The following is an 18,826-nucleotide window of genomic DNA, read 5'->3' as shown; positions in this document are numbered from 1 at the left end:
ACGAGTAGTATAAACATTTTCGAGCGGGTCGAGAGTACTCTGAAGACTACGACCGCTCTGGACGCCCTAGCACATCAATTACTGCCGACAGTGTGGAAAGTGTACAGAAAATGGTTCTGGAAAATCGCCGAATCACCAACATCAGAGAGGTTGCTATCGATGTCGGCTAGTCCTTTGGCTCATAGCAAGCAATCTTTTTGGGTGTTTAAGGCGTGAAACGGGTAGCGGCAGAGTTTGTTCCGAAACTGTTGAATTTCGACCAAAAACGATGTAGTGGACATCTCTCAGGAACTGCTGAACGAAGTCGACAGCGATCCAGAACTACTAAAGAGGGATATAACAGGTGACAAAATAAGGGTATACGGGTGGCGGCGGGGGGTATGACCTCGAACCCAAGGCTTAGCGGTCCCAATGGAAACTGCCTGAAGAGCCAAGACCAAACAAAATTCATCCCGTTCGATCACATGTGAAGGTTCTCGCTGTTTTCTTCGATTATAAATTTAGTGCACCATGAGTTCCTGTTTTATATATATATATATATATATATATATATATATATATATATATATATATATATATCAGTAAGGAATACTACCTGGAAGTTATGTGCCGTTTGCGTGAAGTAATCCGAAAAAAACGACCAGTTTTGTAGCAAAACCAGTTGAAATTGCATCACGATAATGCTCCCGCTCACACCTCAATGCTTGTTCGTGACTTTTATGGCAAAAAACAAACCCGTTACGTTGCCTCAGGTACCGTATTCGCCGGACGTGGCTCCCTGCGACTTCTTTCTATTCCCGAGGCTGAAGAGAACTATTCAAGGACGTCGTTTTGCCACCACCGATGAGATAAAAACAGAAACGCTTAAGGAGCTGAATACCATAAAGACAAGTGAGTTCAGAAGTGCTTCCAATATTGGAAAAAGCACTGGCACCAAGTGTATTTTATCTGAGAGGGATTACTTTGAAGTTGATGCTGATGAATGATGCTGATGAATGAATAAAAAAATAAAACTTTCGTTACTTTTTGATCACATCTCGCAATCATCATCTGAAGTCGTGAAGCCCAGTGGCTGCATCGAGACCGTAGATAGGACGAGGAGGAGGAGGAGGAGGAGGAGGAGGAGGAGGAGGAGGAGGCGGGGGGGGGGAGAGGGGGCGCCCATCACTATAAATAGGGTGAGGTCCGCAATGATTCGACTCTTCGACAGAAGATGAGCATGACACTCGTCGAATCGTCGCGGCTGGAGAACAGAGAGTGTTTTATCGTTTCACCCTCTCTAACGGCTTTATTTACTTTTCTTCTACATAGTACTTTAATAATCCCGGACATGTGACTGTGGATGAACGCCTAACTGTCGAAAGTCTTGACCTCTTCCTAATAAAAGCCTGCAGCAAAAGTTTTCACTGCACTATAAAACATGTACGTGTGTCCTTTTAACACCAAACAAATGCTGACTGTTACATTAGGCAAGAGACTCATTGAGGTTTCTGTTTCCAGTCGTTTAGACACTTATTAAGAAAAGCTATCGAGTCATCTGCGACATTTGTGACCTAGGTGGTAGAAGCTCAGCAATCTCTATACATCAGCTGTCAGTCCATAACATTTATGCATCTTCGTGCAGAATTCATTATGTGGCTCTTCAAAGGTTGATATTTTATGAAACAAACGTGGGTGAAGTGATTTTCCATAAGGAATTTTAATCACCTTCGATTCTTTGAATTGCCAGTTTATGATAAGACTACAGGCTGTCTATTTTAGTTTGTGGGAGTCAAAAATTGCCCTGAGCACTATGCGACTTAACTTCTGAGGTCATCAGTCGCCTAGAACTTGGAACTAATTAAAGCTAACTTAGAACTTATTAAAGCTAACTAACCTAAGGACATCACACACATCCATGCCCGAGACAGGATTTGAACCTGCGACCGGAACGGTCGCTCGGTTCGAGACTGTAGCGCCTAGAACCGCACGGCCACTCCGGCCGGCTTGCGGGAGTCTTTTGTAACCTTAAGTCCATCTTTTGCATCCTTTCCTTTCCACTACTCACAACAATTCTCAAGCACGATCCCTCTTAAAACTACATACAGGGCCGGGAATCTAATCCGCATAACCGTGTTTCGCGAAGTGTCGCATCCTTTTTCCAATTCTTGCTTCCTGGGTACGAGTAAGTTACCTCTTTTTTTTTTCGCGGGCACCTTAATAATTAGTTACATAACGCTGCAACGGTCTAGGAACACGTAAAAGAAGAGGCTTGGCCGCGACTTTTCACACACTACGGAGTTAAAATTACGTTTGAAATAAAATAAAGGGAAAGAAATAATCGTAAAAATCAGCTTGTAAGAACGCCCATTGCAAAAACGACACACAAAAAAGAATTTTTGTACTCCTTCGGCTGACAGATTATTTTCGCCAAGCCGTTCTTATGCTCGTGTACAGTCGAGTCGACATGTGCATAAAGTTGAGTGCCCTACTACCTCTTACCTGCGGTCTACTTAGCAATTGCACTAATTTACTAACGTGGCGTACTCGTGTTTTTCTTAAGGCGTACCATCTAACTGATGCAGTTCACGACAAAACTGTCGTGTCATACGAATCTAAGTTCCTCGGTATTTCGTGTCCAAGTTCCAAACTACACTCCTGGAAATGGAAAAAAGAACACATTGACACCGGTGTGTCAGACCCACCATACTTGCTCCGGACACTGCAAGAGGGCTGTACAAGCAATGATCACACGCACGGCACAGCGGACACACCAGGAACCGCGGTGTTGGCCGTCGAATGGCGCTAGCTGCGCAGCATTTGTGCACCGCCGCCGTCAGTGTCAGCCAGTTTGCCGTGGCATACGGAGCTCCATCGCAGTCTTTAACACTGGTAGCATGCCGCGACAGCGTGGACGTGAACCGTATGTGCAGTTGACGGACTTTGAGCGAGGGCGTATAGTGGGCATGCGGGAGGCCGGGTGGACGTACCGCCGAATTGCTCAACACGTGGGGCGTGAGGTCTCCACAGTACATCGATGTTGTCGCCAGTGGTCGGCGGAAGGTGCACGTGCCCGTCGACCTGGGACCGGACCGCAGCGACGCACGGATGCACGCCAAGACCGTAGGATCCTACGCAGTGCCGTAGGGGACCGCACCGCCACTTCCCAGCAAATTAGGGACACTGTTGCTCCTGGGGTATCGGCGAGGACCATTCGCAACCGTCTCCATGAAGCTGGGCTACGGTCCCGCACACCGTTAGGCCGTCTTCCGCTCACGCCCCAACATCGTGCAGCCCGCCTCCAGTGGTGTCGCGACAGGCGTGAATGGAGGGACGAATAGAGACGCGTCGTCTTCAGCGATGAGAGTCGCTTCTGCCTTGGTGCCAATGATGGTCGTATGCGTGTTTGGCGCCGTGCAGGTGAGCGCCACAATCAGGACTGCATACGACCGAGGCACACAGGGCCAACACCCGGCATCATGGTGTGGGGAGCGATCTCCTACACTGGCCGTACACCACTGGTGATCGTCGAGGGGACACTGAATAGTGCACGGTACATCCAAACCGTCATCGAACCCATCGTTCTACCATTCCTAGACCGGCAAGGGAACTTGCTGTTCCAACAGGACAATGCACGTCCGCATGTATCCCGTGCCACCCAACGTGCTCTAGAAGGTGTAAGTCAACTACCCTGGCCAGCAAGATCTCCGGATCTGTCCCCCATTGAGCATGTTTGGGACTGGATGAAGCGTCGTCTCACGCGGTCTGCACGTCCAGCACGAACACTGGTCCAACTGAGGCGCCAGGTGGAAATGGCATGGCAAGCCGTTCCGCAGGACTACATCCAGCATCTCTACGATCGTCTCCATGGGAGAATAGCAACCTGCATTGCTGCGAAAGGTGGATATACACTGTACTAGTGCCGACATCGTGCATGCTCTGTTGCCTGTGTCTATGTGCCTGTGGTTCTGTCAGTGTGATCATGTGATGTATCTGACCCCAGGAATGTGTCAATAAAGTTTCCCCTTCCTGGGACAATGAATTCACGGTGTTCTTATTTCAATTTCCAGGAGTGTATATAGCGCGTTGCATTAATACGTTACATACTGAATACTCAGCCAAATTAACAAACACGAAAACTTCAGTTTATTGCAGATTTCTGGAATTTCGGATTTGAAATTGCGAATGGAAGCGAATGTATTTATTTTCCCGCAAAGAAAACTGACGTGAACGAAAGATTATATAGAATATATCCGTATACTCTGGATCAGAAAGTGTCTATTTTCCGCACTTACTAAAAAACTATGATTCATGGCTTGTCGACAGTATTTGTTGTACTCATTTTCAGCCGTAGTTCCGTAAAATTATTATGGACTGGAAAGTATTTGAGACTTGTCGGAGAACCTTTCACGACAAATACACAAGTAAAATGGCACATTGTTTCATCTGTCTGGATCATGTCATGTATAAAAATAACATATTTGGGTGAACGAAACCCACTGTGACAACTAAAGAGCTCTTCAGTTAGAAATGTCAAGGGACACACTAGAGAAGTGTATTCGTTTTTCGGCTTCCATGTTAATAACGCCGATGATTATTTTTAAAGGCTATCTAAAAGAGTGAGTTTCAATAATGAACTGCAGATTCCTTGAATTATAAATTCATCAAAATGTACAAGATTTAGTACAGACGAAGTCTTCCTCCATAATCCTTCAAGTTAGTGAGACCTGGGAGTAAACAGTCATACGTTATGCTCAGTGGAGTGTCGTTAAACGAAGGCGGGTGTAATTCTACCACTGACAACTGTGAATGCAATATGTCAACTACATACAACATTGATTGTTAACAGTTACCATAGCAAACTGCTGTCCTCAGTAATTCAACGAGTCCGCGGCTCGCAGCTTGATGCAATATTGAATTATCTGCAAATCATGTACAAATAAATACATAAATATCAACTTCGTCATATATACTATTAGGAATGCAGTGTGCTCGTGTATGAAATGGGCTGTTCAAATAAATTCACTATCTTTATACAAAGTGGTAAGTCTTCGGTTCACAATTTAGGATCCTTAAAACGAGCTGGTATGGTTCAACAGCCAGTACGAAACCGGACGATCGAAGTGAAACACTGATGTGCATCCTAGTGTACAACGTTTCTCGAATCTGCAATGTTACTTCTAGACAGAGTGAGTTATGAATCGGCACAGACGAGGGCCGAGACGGATGCTCATTGCTTTATTCTGAATAAGTGCAAAAGTATTAGATATGCTCACCCATGTCAATCGCCCAAGAACTGATCAGTGAATTTAGATTTGTTTTGCACTTCCTTTCAGAACAGAAAAAAGGAAAAAAAGTGAAAACTTGGAGCTTTATATGCAAAGGTTACCTGGAGATCGACATAACAATATTGCACTTGTCACAGCACATTCTTCCAGTTCTCTACTCACGAATGGAAAGGAAACCAACTGATGGCAATTATAAAATTATGGTGATTTTTGGGTGGCGTACCAAAATATGGCCTTTAGCGCCTGTTTAAAACTATTATGAGAGGAGTAGGTCTAAAATTCATCTCAGTTACAATTCTTAAGTATTTTAATGCTGTAGCAAATAAGGGGGCGGGCAGTGCACTGAACTAAAAATGAACGAACCACTTGCAACACAAAACGTGCATCCCAAAAACCTTGGGATGAGTTGAGACGAAACTCAACACACTTGTATTATCATCAGTCAAAATTAACACCAGGTTGCAAGTTAAATTTACCAGATTTCCCGTGTTGAAAATTTAATATATATGCCACAAGCACTGCAATAAAGTATAGTGACCTCACCGGAGTAAAAAGCCACGAATCAGAGGCCAACGCACCATCCGGCAACGGGTGGATGCAGAAGAAAAGATTCGTAATACTTCTTTTTTGCAACCTATCAAGCGTATCGTTAACACGGCGACGTCATCAGAATCATAGAACACGTACTATACACAGACAGTCGCGGACACCGTGTGGAAGGCCAGCTCGGCCTGGTGTTGGGTGACACCGGTGGAACTGGTTTGCGCGGAAAGTTTCGGCCCAGCTGCATACATCCACAATTCATTCGATTTGCCAGAGAAATGGTAACTTAACCCACCCAGTTAAATTATTCCTTACAGTGTCTGTAAGCATCCGTAACACCACGACTGTTCTTCACACGTAGTCTACAGCATACAATTGCCTACAACGCGCAAATCGTATTAATAAATGCTAAGCGCGGCCACGCGTTGTAGTAAGCTATTGTTACAGGATCCTGATATAGTATAACGATGTTTCGATCCATAATTAACAACCACGGTACACGCTGTGACGCCATGATGGATACGGCTTTTTCATGCTAATTCTCAAACTGTTCTTCGTCAACAAGCTAAATGTAAACAATCATAAAATATTTACAATTCTCTGTGATCACATGGTCACTTTGTAGGCCAGCAACGCCAAACCATCTCATTTGACTTACACTAAACGCCGCGCAGCTAGATAGGGGCCGTTTACGGTATTCTTTAGACCCGGGTTAAGTCAACTGTTGACGACATGATATACCGAGAACACAGTTAAAGAGGGCGGGGGCGGGGAGGAAAATTGCCTAACATTTCTTGTCTCAAAAGAGAATGAGGTTAAATCGTTGAAAAATCCCTCAATTCTTCATCGAAGAACGAAAGGTATCCGAATCAGCGTGTTCGCTCTCCAACATTACAATATGAAACACAGCGTCCTATGGACAGTTTCTGAAGCAACGAGCAACTTAACTCTATTAAACAACCATGTTCCTACCCACTTTTTCAACATTTTCCTCAACCAGTTGCGTAAAATACGGGCAGGTCTATGATAGACACGAATTTATTTATTCTGCGTCAAAAAGCACTGGTCCAACGTATCCCAGCTGTGCTGTTCGTTGATGCCCATGGATCACCAGCCGAATACGGATCACATAGCGTTGTATACTGGGCCCATACCGACCTTCTGCCTATCTTTTGTAGTTTTCTCAAATCACACGCAAATGATCAAAGATACAACAATCATATATATCCTACATCAAGAGCATAGTCCAATATTGTGTATCAAGATTTGTGAGAAGCTTGTAAAATTTCACAGGAATGGGAGAAAGGTGTGTCAGTAATACCACCCTTTCTGTGCCGCTACACAGATCCAGTGACTTGGCGAGGCAAAGTGTACTGAACAGTCAATGCTAAATGATAAAAAATCATTCAGCAGCACCTGTGTGACGCACTTTAATATCTTATACTGTCCCGTTTCGTACTCGACACGTTTCTCTCTCGTATAGAATGCTCACTCTTACATGACAGAAATGAAATATGGTCAACATGTTATACTCCCCCACATTTTCAAACTTATTAAGCCATTCCCAATAATTTAAAACACATGTAAATAACATTTTTACATACAGGCATCAAAGTGGTCGACAATCAACCGTCGAATATGATTAGTCAATATTCTGAAGACGCTGAATGTCCATTGATCGAAATTGCTCACATCAACAGCTTTAATGACGCTTCAGAGCTTCCTTGTAAGCACTTGTTCAGATTCAGTTCGTCATAAATATCTTTTCACAATACCACGAAGAAAATAAAGGAGAGAAAAAAAAGAGGACAACAGATCAATTGTTTGTTTCATCTCAGATAAGGTAAAAGTATCAGTAAGGGTTTCTGACCTTGTATTTAGTAATGCAACTGATCATGGATGAGCATTTTTTACACTTTAGCATACAGTAATGGAACTAACAAAAACTTAGTGCAGAAATGGAATGGGACTCCAATTCAGACAAAGGATTTTTGTGGACAATACTCGTTCCGGCTGCCCACCATGCCTAACAGTCCTCAAATGGTGATAATCCAAATTCCCCATTGCATCCATTCTGCCAGTGATACTATCACCACAGCATCATAGGGTAGTAATGGATTAATTTGGAGGTAAGGAAAGAAACCAGCAACTAGTTGAAATTGCGAGTCCATCTGCGAGGCATGTCAGATGTCTCATATGGCAACAGCACTCCCATGAAAGATACGTAGTAGGATTTAAGTAGCAGTGAGTCGTGTTTTAAACTGTCATGTCTTATATGCCATGTCTGATCAGCAACATGATAATTCAAATAGCTTCAGATACATCATATTTACAAAAAAAAACTGGCATAATAAATTTATGCTTTGAATGAGTACTTCATTGACGTTCATAACTCTGACAATGAGCATCATAATATTTCATTACTGTATTATAGTTTCTGAAAAATCTGTGGCATTTTGTTGACACATAATAGGGATGTACAATACACATTTTCATCTCTTCACTGGAAGGAACACAAAGAAAATCTTGTGGGGAAGGCTAACCAAAGACTGCGTTTTATTGGCAGGGCACTTAGCAAATATAACAGACCTACTAAGGAAACTGCCTACATTACGCTTGTCCGTCCTCTTTTCGAATACTGCTGCGCGGCGTGGGACCCTTACCAGATAGGACTGATGAAGTACATTGAAAAAGTTCAAAGAAAGATAGCACGTTTTGTATTATCATGGGGCGGAGTGTCAAAGAAATGATACAGGATTTGGGCTGGACATCATTAAAAGAAAAGCGTTTTTCGTTGCGACAGAATCTTCTCACGTAATTCCAATCACCAACTTTCTCCTCCGAATGCGAAAATATTTTGTTGACACCGACCTTCATAGGGAGGAACGATCACCACGATAAAATAATGGAAATCAAAGCTCGTACGGAAATATAGGTGTTCATTCTTTCCGCGCGCTATACGAGATTGGAATAATAGAGAATTGTGAAGGTGGTTCGATGAACCCTCTGCCAGGCACTTAAATTTGATTTGCAGAGTATCCATGTAGATGTTTGTCTTCAGGTGAACAATAAACAATACTAGTCTGATTATCAGACCTGAAAATTTAAAAATATCTAAACTATACTCAACTTGATCATTGTCCTCTTTAGCTGACTGGTCAGTGGGTCTGTCTTCCATGCAGAGGGCCCGGGTTCAGTTCCCAGTACTACCAGGGAGCCTCTCTTGATCAGCGAGAACTGAATCTCGCAAGGCAGACTGAGAACCTACTTGATGGAGAAGCAGCAGCTCTGGAGAACTGACAATGGCCAGGAAAGTGGTGTACTGTTCCATGTCCCTTCTGCTGTATCCAAACAACCCCATATGAGACAGACAGTGACTTGGCACTCGGTCAGCATCAATGGGTCCTCTGGGTCTGATTGCGGAGTAGCTTTTATGTTATTCAAATGGGTCACTTCACATACCTGTCCACCTCTATTTATGACAGATGGCAAATAACACATATGCCACAATTCCAAACACGTAAAAACAAAGTTATTTTGAGCCCAAATGTTTGTTGAAACATCACAGTACTTTATTAGTCGTAGTCCTAGTGGATGTGGTATGTCCTTGCCTCCTTTCAAATTGATTTTCTCCGCCAGTTGAAGAGGGCCCTACAGTTTGACAAGGGCTTTGAAACACGGGCGTTTTTCACATTCATAAATCATCGCAAGAGGTCAAAGACCTGATAAGTGACAGAAAAAATCCTAGGACCGACTGGGGATCAAACTGTGTACCACTGGATTGGCCGTCTTCCACTCACCGACAGGGCCACAATATAATTCTGTAAAATATGTTGCACTTCCTCTAAAACAGAATGATAAACATAAATTTTACTCCAACTCAAAGTTTGACAGAAAAATTACGTACTGCATTGGCCCTCAGTGCAAATGATTATATAACAAAAACTATCTGTGATTACTGATGAATTGATTTGTAGCCTCAATGTACCACGACCTTACTAGATCAGTTTCTTCAGATAAATTGAGCCTTAAAAGACATTAGCCTACATAGCAACTACAAAATATATGTACAACTACTGTCATAGCCTATGCAGTTTATGAATCTGCTTATCTTTTCTTCCTTCATACCAATCTGTTAGCGCAATAAGTGTAGTGAACAACACAGATCAAGATTCAAACATTCAGATTGATATATTTTGGGTTGTTCTTGAAGTGGAGTAAAAAAAGCTCATATACAGAAGGGCCTCCAACCGGAAATAAAACAAACCCATCTAGTATATATGCAGCGACACATGACATTCAGCCTGAATGATTTCTAAGCCCATGTACAATATAAAATTCGATGCAAAACTTGTGATGTAGCATATAAAGACTGAATTAATTTTAACAGGATGTTTGATGGCTTACACACAGCACAGTAGAATTAAAAAAGATGTAAAAGAATAAGTTTTTCTTGGTGTGGTTTTATGGACATATCCATATTGGTCTATCCAGTGGAAGTCTCTTCATCTTTGTATAGCTACTGGTAATCTACATACACTTGAACCTCCTTGCACTATCCTACAATTTTTACTGCCTCACTTCTTTCCTGTACCAATGATGCCTCAGATGTGTCCTATCAACCTATCCACTGTTTAAGTCAAGTTGTCATGATGCTCCTTCCTTCCCAGTTTTATGCAGTAAGAGGTGTCTCTTCATAGTTAGGTCTCCTTGATTTACAGATCTAATCTACAGCATTCTTCTGTAGCACCAAATTTTAAAAGTTATTCTCTTCTTGCCTGTACTGTTTATCACCCAAACTTCACTTCTATATAAAGGTACACTTCTGGTAAGTACTTTTAGAGAAAACTTCCTAAAGTGATACCATGTGTAAGAAATAAACAAGCAATTATTTGACCCAGACAGGAATTTGATCTACAGCAAATATGTTAGTGCAGTCTGGATAAGACAGATTAAAAAAGAGCATTCAGTCTGGTTTTGCTTCCAGTTGATTTTATCTTGAATGTGTGAAATCAGTTTCATTAAATGAGACTACTCAGGGGCATATGAGTGTATCACTCTGACCGGAAAAAGTTAGGACATAGTCAAGTAACTGATCTTAAATGAAGCAAGATGACAAGTTGTTGTTAGGGCGAATGGAATTATTTATGACGACTCAAGTACGCAGTTTCATGCAATATAATAGAGGAAGCAAAATATGGTGGATTTTGATGATTTAACTAACCTTAGAGTTCAGAATTCTTGTTTTCTTTCCATCCATTTGAATTATGAGTTTGGCGTCCATATCAATCTCCCTGGTGAATGAAAATAAAATGTGAAGCCGCAGAAGAAAATAACGAGAAAGATAAAATTATAATGACATATTGAAACTGACGACTATGTAAGTAATAACAGCTAGACGGTACACAGCATTAATTCTTAAATAGTTGAAACGCTTTATTGTTTTTACCATTGAAGCAGATTTTACCTTTGATTGAAGGGACGAACCCGCACTGCTACTTTGACAGACGCCATTGTCACATATTAGTAAACGCCACTACAGTTAATAACTATCTGCACCGCACATTCACAACACCCGACATAGCCTGTAGCACTAAAACAACTGAAACATGACGTCACGAGAGAAACCAAGCTTACAAAACGTCAAGACTGCTTCCAATTACATCATCTTTGCCAACCGCGCAAATGAAAATTTTACTGTACAGTCAAGTTAATATAATTCAAAACGCGACAATCCTACTCTATTGTAAATAGTTCTCTAGTGTAGTTGCGGTGTATGATATGCCTGCGTCGGCCAATTAATAAAATAATAGATGATAAAGTTCCTGAATAAAGCTGGGGCTCCACAGACACTTACAACTGGCACCCCCGCTAGAGCCTTGTGGCGCCAGCTGTCGCTTCAGGATTCCGCTGTCAGATTTTTCCTGGCGGCATATTTAAAATAACGTCAAACGAAAATCTATGTGAGAATGGGTTTATGACACTTAACACTAACACTGGAAGGAACACAGACAGGAGAAAATTAAAGAAGAAGTGCGTTCGCGCGCACGCACGCACATATCCTCTTTCGTTCCAGAAACCTCTCATATATTCACTGTGTTTCTTCTTCCTCTCTTCTGTCCATTCCTTTCCAGTTTTCTTCGTCTCTGGGCCTTCGCTCAAATTTCTGTTATCCGATTTTTTGCTGTGTGCTTACGCGGTCTGTCATGATTTCTGTGGAAATGTTTAGTTTCTTGACGTCTTCCATGATTTCCCTTACCCAGTGTGTTTCCACTGTATTCGTCGCCACCATGGTAAAGTTCTTCTTGGTCAATCTGCCATTGTTCATCCTATTTATTTGAGCATAGAACTTGCCCTTCTTTTCCTGATATTGTTTGTAATCACCTCTGTCTGTTTGTACAGTCCTTTTGTCGATTTCCTCATTGAGATCCCCTCTTTCTGAACCAGCCCACAGATCTTTCACAGTATTTTCCTCTCTTGTTTTTCTGTCACTTTCATTTTAATTCTTCCCTTTATAACTATTGCTTCTGAGGTGCAAAACGCCTCTGGTAAGACTACTGTGTTATAGTGTCTTAATTTACATCTAGATCTATACTCTGCAAACCACTGTGAAGTGCACGGCAGAGGGTATGTCCCATTGTACCAGTCATTACGATTTCTTCTTGGTCCATTCACATATTGAATGTGGGAACAATGATTGTTTTAATGCCTTTGAGCATGCAGTAATCATTCCAATCTTATCCTCTCAATCCCTATGTGGGCATACATAGGAGGCTGTACTGTATTCCTAGAGTCATCATTTCAAACTGGTTCTTGAAACTGCTTCTCAGTATATTTATTCCTTAATGAAATTTGATCCAAGTAATATATCTCTGTTTCCAACAAGTAGCTCAATACATAGCATCAATACTAGGAATAAGAACAATCTACATAAATGCCTAAAATCACTTACCTTGGTCCACAAACGGGTCCAGTATTCAGGAACACACATTTTCAATAAATTGCCAGCAACCATTAAAAACTTCGTTTCAGATAAAACACAGTTTAAACAGAGCTTGAAAGACTTTTTGCTAGGCAGCTACTTCTATTCTATAGATGAATATCTTAACAGAAACTCTTAGACTGCCTTAACTAAAAATGTTTGTTAGTCACAACAGTCACAATTAGGTATTTTGTTTATGATAAATTTACTAAAAGTGCATAAATATGTTTCATTATGACAGTGTATTAATTCTGCAACTCTTAACATTTCCAGTTTACTGTAATGTATTTTGACACTTGCCTGCCAAATGATCAGGATGGTAGTATTATATTCACATGTTTTGTTTTTTATATTATACTTTCTGGCTTGTTCCTCACCCAAGAGAACCTTCTCATTTTTGGGTCTATGGAATGAAAACTAAATCTAATCCAATCTAATCTGTCAATAAACTTTCTCAGGATATTTTATGTCTGTCTTCAAGAGTCTGCCAGTTCAGTTTTTTCAGCATCACCATAACACTCTTTCAGGGGTCAAACAAACCTGTGAACACTCATGCTGTCCTTCTCTGCACACATTCAATATCCCCCATTAGTCATATCTGGTATGGGTCCCACACACTTGAACAATATTCTAGAACCAGTTGCATAAGTGATTTGTAAGCAGTCTCCTTTGTTGACTGATTGCATTTCCCCAGCAATCTTCCAATAAACTGGAGTCTATCACCTGCTTTAGACCATGGCTGAGCCTATATGATCATTCCATTTCATATCCCTACAAAGTGCTACACCAAGGTATTTGTGTGAGTTGGTCGATTCCATCAGTGACTCGTTGATATAATATTTATAAGATAATACTTTTTTTCATTTTGTGAAGTGCACAATTTACATTTATGAACATTTGAAGCAAGTTGCCAATCTTTGCATCACTTTGAAACCTTATCAAGATCTGGCTGAATATTTATGCAGCTTCTTTCAGACACTATAGATAGCTTCATTATAGATAACTGTATCATCAGCAAAAAAATCTGAGGTTACTATTAATATTGTCTGCAAGTTTATTAATATATATACATTAATTTGGCATTGATGGAGATACTTCTTCTGTTGCAGTGGTTCCTTGTAAGTCTGTATGCTCTTTGTACTTTTTTGGTCTTTTCTTCATTGGATATAAAGTTCAGTTCTAACCAAAAGACTGCAGAAAGTTGTACTTAAGTAATGCAATAAATTTACTCTAGGGACATTATTCTGACTGGATAAATTATATAAGGGGATCCCCATTGCTCAATTTTAGGTTCATTATTGCTTCTCATATATGTAAAGAAGAATATGTAAAGTAGAATTAGTTTTTTTGCAGATGACTAGTATTGTAATCAATACAAGCAGACACAAAGAAACAGGAGAAATGAAAACAGTGTACTTAAACATGTCATTGGCTTGTTTTTTGCGAACTGTGTCACCTTAAATTTTAAAAAGAGACAACATATTCAGTTCTGCACATCTAGGGGTACTGCACTAACGATAAATGTAACACATGTTGAGGAAATAAGGTGAAAACTTCAAAATCATTAGGTGTCCATATTGATGAGAATTTAAACAGGATAAAGTGGGTTTTGTAACTCCTAAAATAACTTAGTACAGCCACATTTGCACTTAGAATCATTGCATATCTTGGAGAGAAACAAATCAGTGAATTGAAATATTTTGCATGTTTTCATTCAGTACAATAATATGAAATAATGTTCTGGGGGAACTCATCTTTAAGAAAGAAAGTCTTCATTGCTCAAAAACATGCAATAAGACTAATATATTGTGCTACACATGATCATCTTTGTTTATTCTGACTACTGCTTCACAGTATATTTATTCTCCTGTAAAGTTTGTTGCAAATAATCCATAGCAATTCAGTGACATACATAATTGTAATACCAGAAGGAAAACTGACATTCATTACTCCACATTAATGTTGTCTTTAGCACAACAAGGGGTACACAATGATGCAACTAACTTTTTGATCACTTACCCAGTGATATAAAAGGTCTGGCAGATAGCAAAGCAAAATTTGAAAAGAAAATGAAAAAAATTTCTCCTTGACAGCCCTTACAATTTATCATGCAAATGATCCATGGAAGATGAAACTAATTAAGTAACTCTTTGTTGGCTTCTTTTATGTTATTTGTTATCATGGTTATTTCGTCAGTAAAGGCCAGATGTTTTATGTTGACAGTTCTTTCCCTGTTACTCCTCTTCTTTGTCCCACCCCCCTCAGTCCTTTGTCCCACATTCTAATTAGTTTCTCTAAAAGTGAGTTGAACAGACTGGTGACAGGCTATATCCCTGTCTCACTCCTGTCTTGATTTTAAACGGTTATGAGATCTCTCCCAAGCATTTAACTTTGGGTGTTGTACATTGAAGTGACAAAGAAACTGGTATAGGCTTGTGTATTCAAATACTGAGGTATGTAAGCAGGAAGAATATGGGACTGCTGTCGGCAATGCCTATATAAGACAACAAGTGTCTGGTGCAGTTGTTGGATCTGTTACTGTTGCTGCAAAGGCAGGTTATCAAGATTTAAGAGACTCTGAATGTGGTGTTCTAGATAGTGCACGAGGATGGAACACAGCATCTCTAATATAGTGATGAATAGCAATGAAGTGGGGTCTTTCCTGTTCGATTATTTCATGAGTGTACTATGAATATGAGGAATCCAGTAAAGCATCAAATCTCTGACATCGCTGTGGCCAGAAAAAGACCCTGCAAGAATAGGACCAACGACGACTGAACCCTTCTGCAAATTGCTGCAGATTTCAATCATTTGTGTGCCCTTAATCACTGCATGACTCAAAGCTTTATGCCTTGCCTGGGCCCGTCAACACCAAAATTGGGCTCTTGATGATTGGAGACATGTTGCCTGGTCGGACGAGTCTCGTTTCAAATTGTATCAAGTGGATAGAGTTGTATGGGTATGGCAAAAACCTCATGAGTCCATGGACCCTGCATGTCAGCAGGGGACTGTTCAAGGGGGAGGCTCGGTAATGGGGACGTGTGCAGTTGGAGTAATATAGTGCCCCTGATATGTCTAGATATGACTATGACTGGTAACACATACGTAAGCATCCTGTCTGATCATCTGCATCCATTCATGTCCATTGTGCATTCTGACAGACTTGGGCGATTCCAGCAGGACAGTGCAACATGCCACACATCCAGAATTGCTACAGAGTAGCTCCAGGAACACTCTTCTGAGTTTAAACACTCCTGCTGGCCACCAAACTCCTGAGACATGAACATTATTGAGAATTTCTGGGATGCCTTGCAACGTGTTGTTCAGGAGAGATCTCCACCCCCTTGTACTCTTACAGGTCTATGGACAGACTTGCAGGACTGATAGTGTCAATTCTCTCCAGGACTACTTCAGACATTAGTCGAGTCCATTCCAGGTTGTGTTACGGCACTTGCGTGCTCGTGGGGGACCTACACGATGTTAGGCAGGTGTACCAATTTCCTCGGCTCTTCTGTGTATTTGTTAATACTTCCTGAATTAGCTTATTTTCTTCAATTTTGTTGCAGATGTTTTTCAGTCTATGGAACTGTACATCTTCTTGAAGCCAACAAATGTTATTGTGGTGTTCCTGGACTTTCTCAATGTTAATAGTGTTCTTGGGCACCAGATCTGTTCACTTGATGGTCTTTCCTTCCTGAACCCTCCTGGTATTCTCCTATCTGTGAATCTATAGGAGGCTCTATCTACTTTAATAGGGCTTCCCACATTTTATATGTGTTGGTTAGAAGCAAAATTTCTCTGTACTATGTGGGTCTGCTTTGTCTTCTTGCTTGTGAAGAGTGACTCTTAGGGCTGACTTTGATTCCTGTGGTACTTTTCCTGTATTTCTTTGATGAAAAATATTTGAGAGACAGGAAAAGTACCACAGGAATCTGCGTACTTTGGGTGCAATTTTTTTGTGGTTTGAGTCCCAGATTTCCAAAATCAGTTCATGTTTTCTAGGTGCTCTGTTATTTTTCAGTGATTTTACTACATTCATGATTTCTTTGTATTGGGGGTTTGGGGTCCAGGCTAGGTCATGACTTTTTGAACTGTAGTCTCTGTGTCAGTATATCACAGCTGAGCAGTCTTTGTGCGGAAATATCTCAGATTTTTTTTTTTTTTTTAAATACAGATTTATATCCAGTATTCCATCTTTTGAAGCATGAGTTCGGTGGTTGATATCCTATCATATTTACTCTGAACATTCTGTAAAAATGTTGTGTTTTGTTTTTTTGAAGTCCTGTCTCCTCTGACCTTTTATTTTAATAGCCTCTTTTTTTCTGCAGAATGTTTTTAAAGAGGCCTTCTGTATTTTGTTGAATTCATTGCATTTTTCAGATGTTCTATGGTTGTTAAATTGTTTTCCATGTTCGTATTCTGTATTCTGTAATTTCTTTGTAGTTGCCCCATTTTTTTCAGTTTTTTCATTACTCTCAATTTTCTTATTTCTTTATTATTTAGTTGTAGATATTCTGGATCTCTTATGAAAATTCTGTTAGTTCTCTTAATTAGTCTGCTGGATATAAATTTCTGGCTTCAGCTGCCAGAGACTGGGGTCATGTGTGTGTGTGAGCTGCGTTTGCGTGAGTGTGTGTGTGTTTTTGTCTATTTTTGACAAATGCCTTGTTGGCTGAAAGCTCACTTTCCATCAGTCCTTTTGTTGTGTCTATCTGTGACTCAGCATCATATGCTGAATTGCAACTGTCCTTTTCGTGATATTCTCAGATATAAATTTTGATTTGATTTGGAGTAGGTGAACGTTGGATTCTCTGGTGTTTTTCATGCATATCACTATGTGGTCTACCTGAAATTCTCCTAGGGTGTTTTTGTGTGATTTCCAAGTCTGTAGTTTCTTGTTTGGTTTCCAGAATTGCATTGACATGATTTTGAGGTCAAAATTCCTGTAGCAATTTGTCGAGTTCTCTCCATTCTTGTTTATCCTCCCATGAGCCATGTGTTTTCTTGTTGTGTCCCCGAATTTTCTTTCCCTGCGTAATTGAGCATTAAAATTTCCTTGTAGCATTTTTTTGTACTTCATTGGAATTTTGTTGGCGGTTTCTTCAACATCTTCCTAGAATACTTCTGTCATTTGCAGGTTTCAGTTTTTTCTTATTGTAGTTATTTGTGGGGGGGGGGGGGGCATGTGTGCTGATTAGTGTACAGATTTTGTTTCCAGCTCATATTGTAAGTGAGAATATTATTCTCTGATTTTAAAGTTAAATCTGTTACAGAGTCCAGTATTGATTTGTGTTCTATAAATCCTGTTCCAAACAGTCTGAGATTTCTTCCCAAAATGGTTATGGCTGGTGTTGCCTTGTATGTCTTCTGAGTCAAAGTGGTTATCATCTGAGAATAATTTTCCTGTACATCCAGTAGTTTAATATTGAATTTATTCGTTGTATTTGTCAGTTGTTTTAATTCGCCTAGTTTCATACCGTCTTAGTATTGAGTGTTCCCATGTAAAATATTCCATTGTTCTTTAGGGTTTTGGATCAATTCTGATTCTTCTCTTTGCGACATGCCTGATGCACTGGAATCTGACAATTGGGTCTTATGTATAACTTGTATAAAAAAAAGTCAGTCTTTGTCTTCCTCAGGCTGTCTTCCATTGTGTGTTCCTTCTGTGACATTTATAACGAACTGATCATTTCTTATTAAATGAAGAATCAACCAATATCTTCTTCACCCTATTATTTTCCTAAATAACCTTCCTTTACCAGTTCTTTGCAAGATTTCCTGGTTGGTGATTTTATCTGTCTACTTCATCTTTAGCTGGCGTCTCCAGCACCATATCTCAAATGCTACAAGAAATTTCTATCCATTTTTGCTGATTGTCCATGATTAAGAACCATACAGTACTATGTGTCAAATGCAGTTCTGAGCACCCTTTTACTCACTTACATATTTCTTTTATTCACAAAAATTGATTCTGTTTCTTTAATTCTTTGTTTTATGTCTTCTTTGCTTCTTCCATCATTAAGTATTTTTCTTT

At 40.3% G+C, this 18,826-nt stretch overlaps 1 protein-coding gene across 1 annotated transcript in view; it reads right to left on the bottom strand.

Annotated features, from left to right (window-relative positions):
- Nucleotides 1-11,398, bottom strand: part of LOC126200705 (kinesin-like protein Klp98A) — a 391,643-nt gene extending 380,245 nt beyond the window's left edge. The window contains exons 1-2 of the mRNA XM_049936729.1: nucleotides 11,278-11,398; nucleotides 11,035-11,104 (exon numbers count right to left, since the gene is read on the bottom strand). Of these exons, the coding sequence (XP_049792686.1) occupies nucleotides 11,035-11,104; nucleotides 11,278-11,324 (117 nt within the window). The 5' untranslated portion in view covers nucleotides 11,325-11,398. The remainder of the gene's footprint in view (nucleotides 1-11,034; nucleotides 11,105-11,277) is intronic.
- Nucleotides 11,399-18,826: the final 7,428 nt, after the last annotated feature.

This window comes from Schistocerca nitens, chromosome 1, assembly GCF_023898315.1.
Source record: "Schistocerca nitens isolate TAMUIC-IGC-003100 chromosome 1, iqSchNite1.1, whole genome shotgun sequence".
NCBI classification, from domain to species: Eukaryota; Metazoa; Arthropoda; class Insecta; order Orthoptera; family Acrididae; genus Schistocerca; species Schistocerca nitens.
This window is presented reverse-complemented; position numbering and strand designations above follow the sequence as displayed.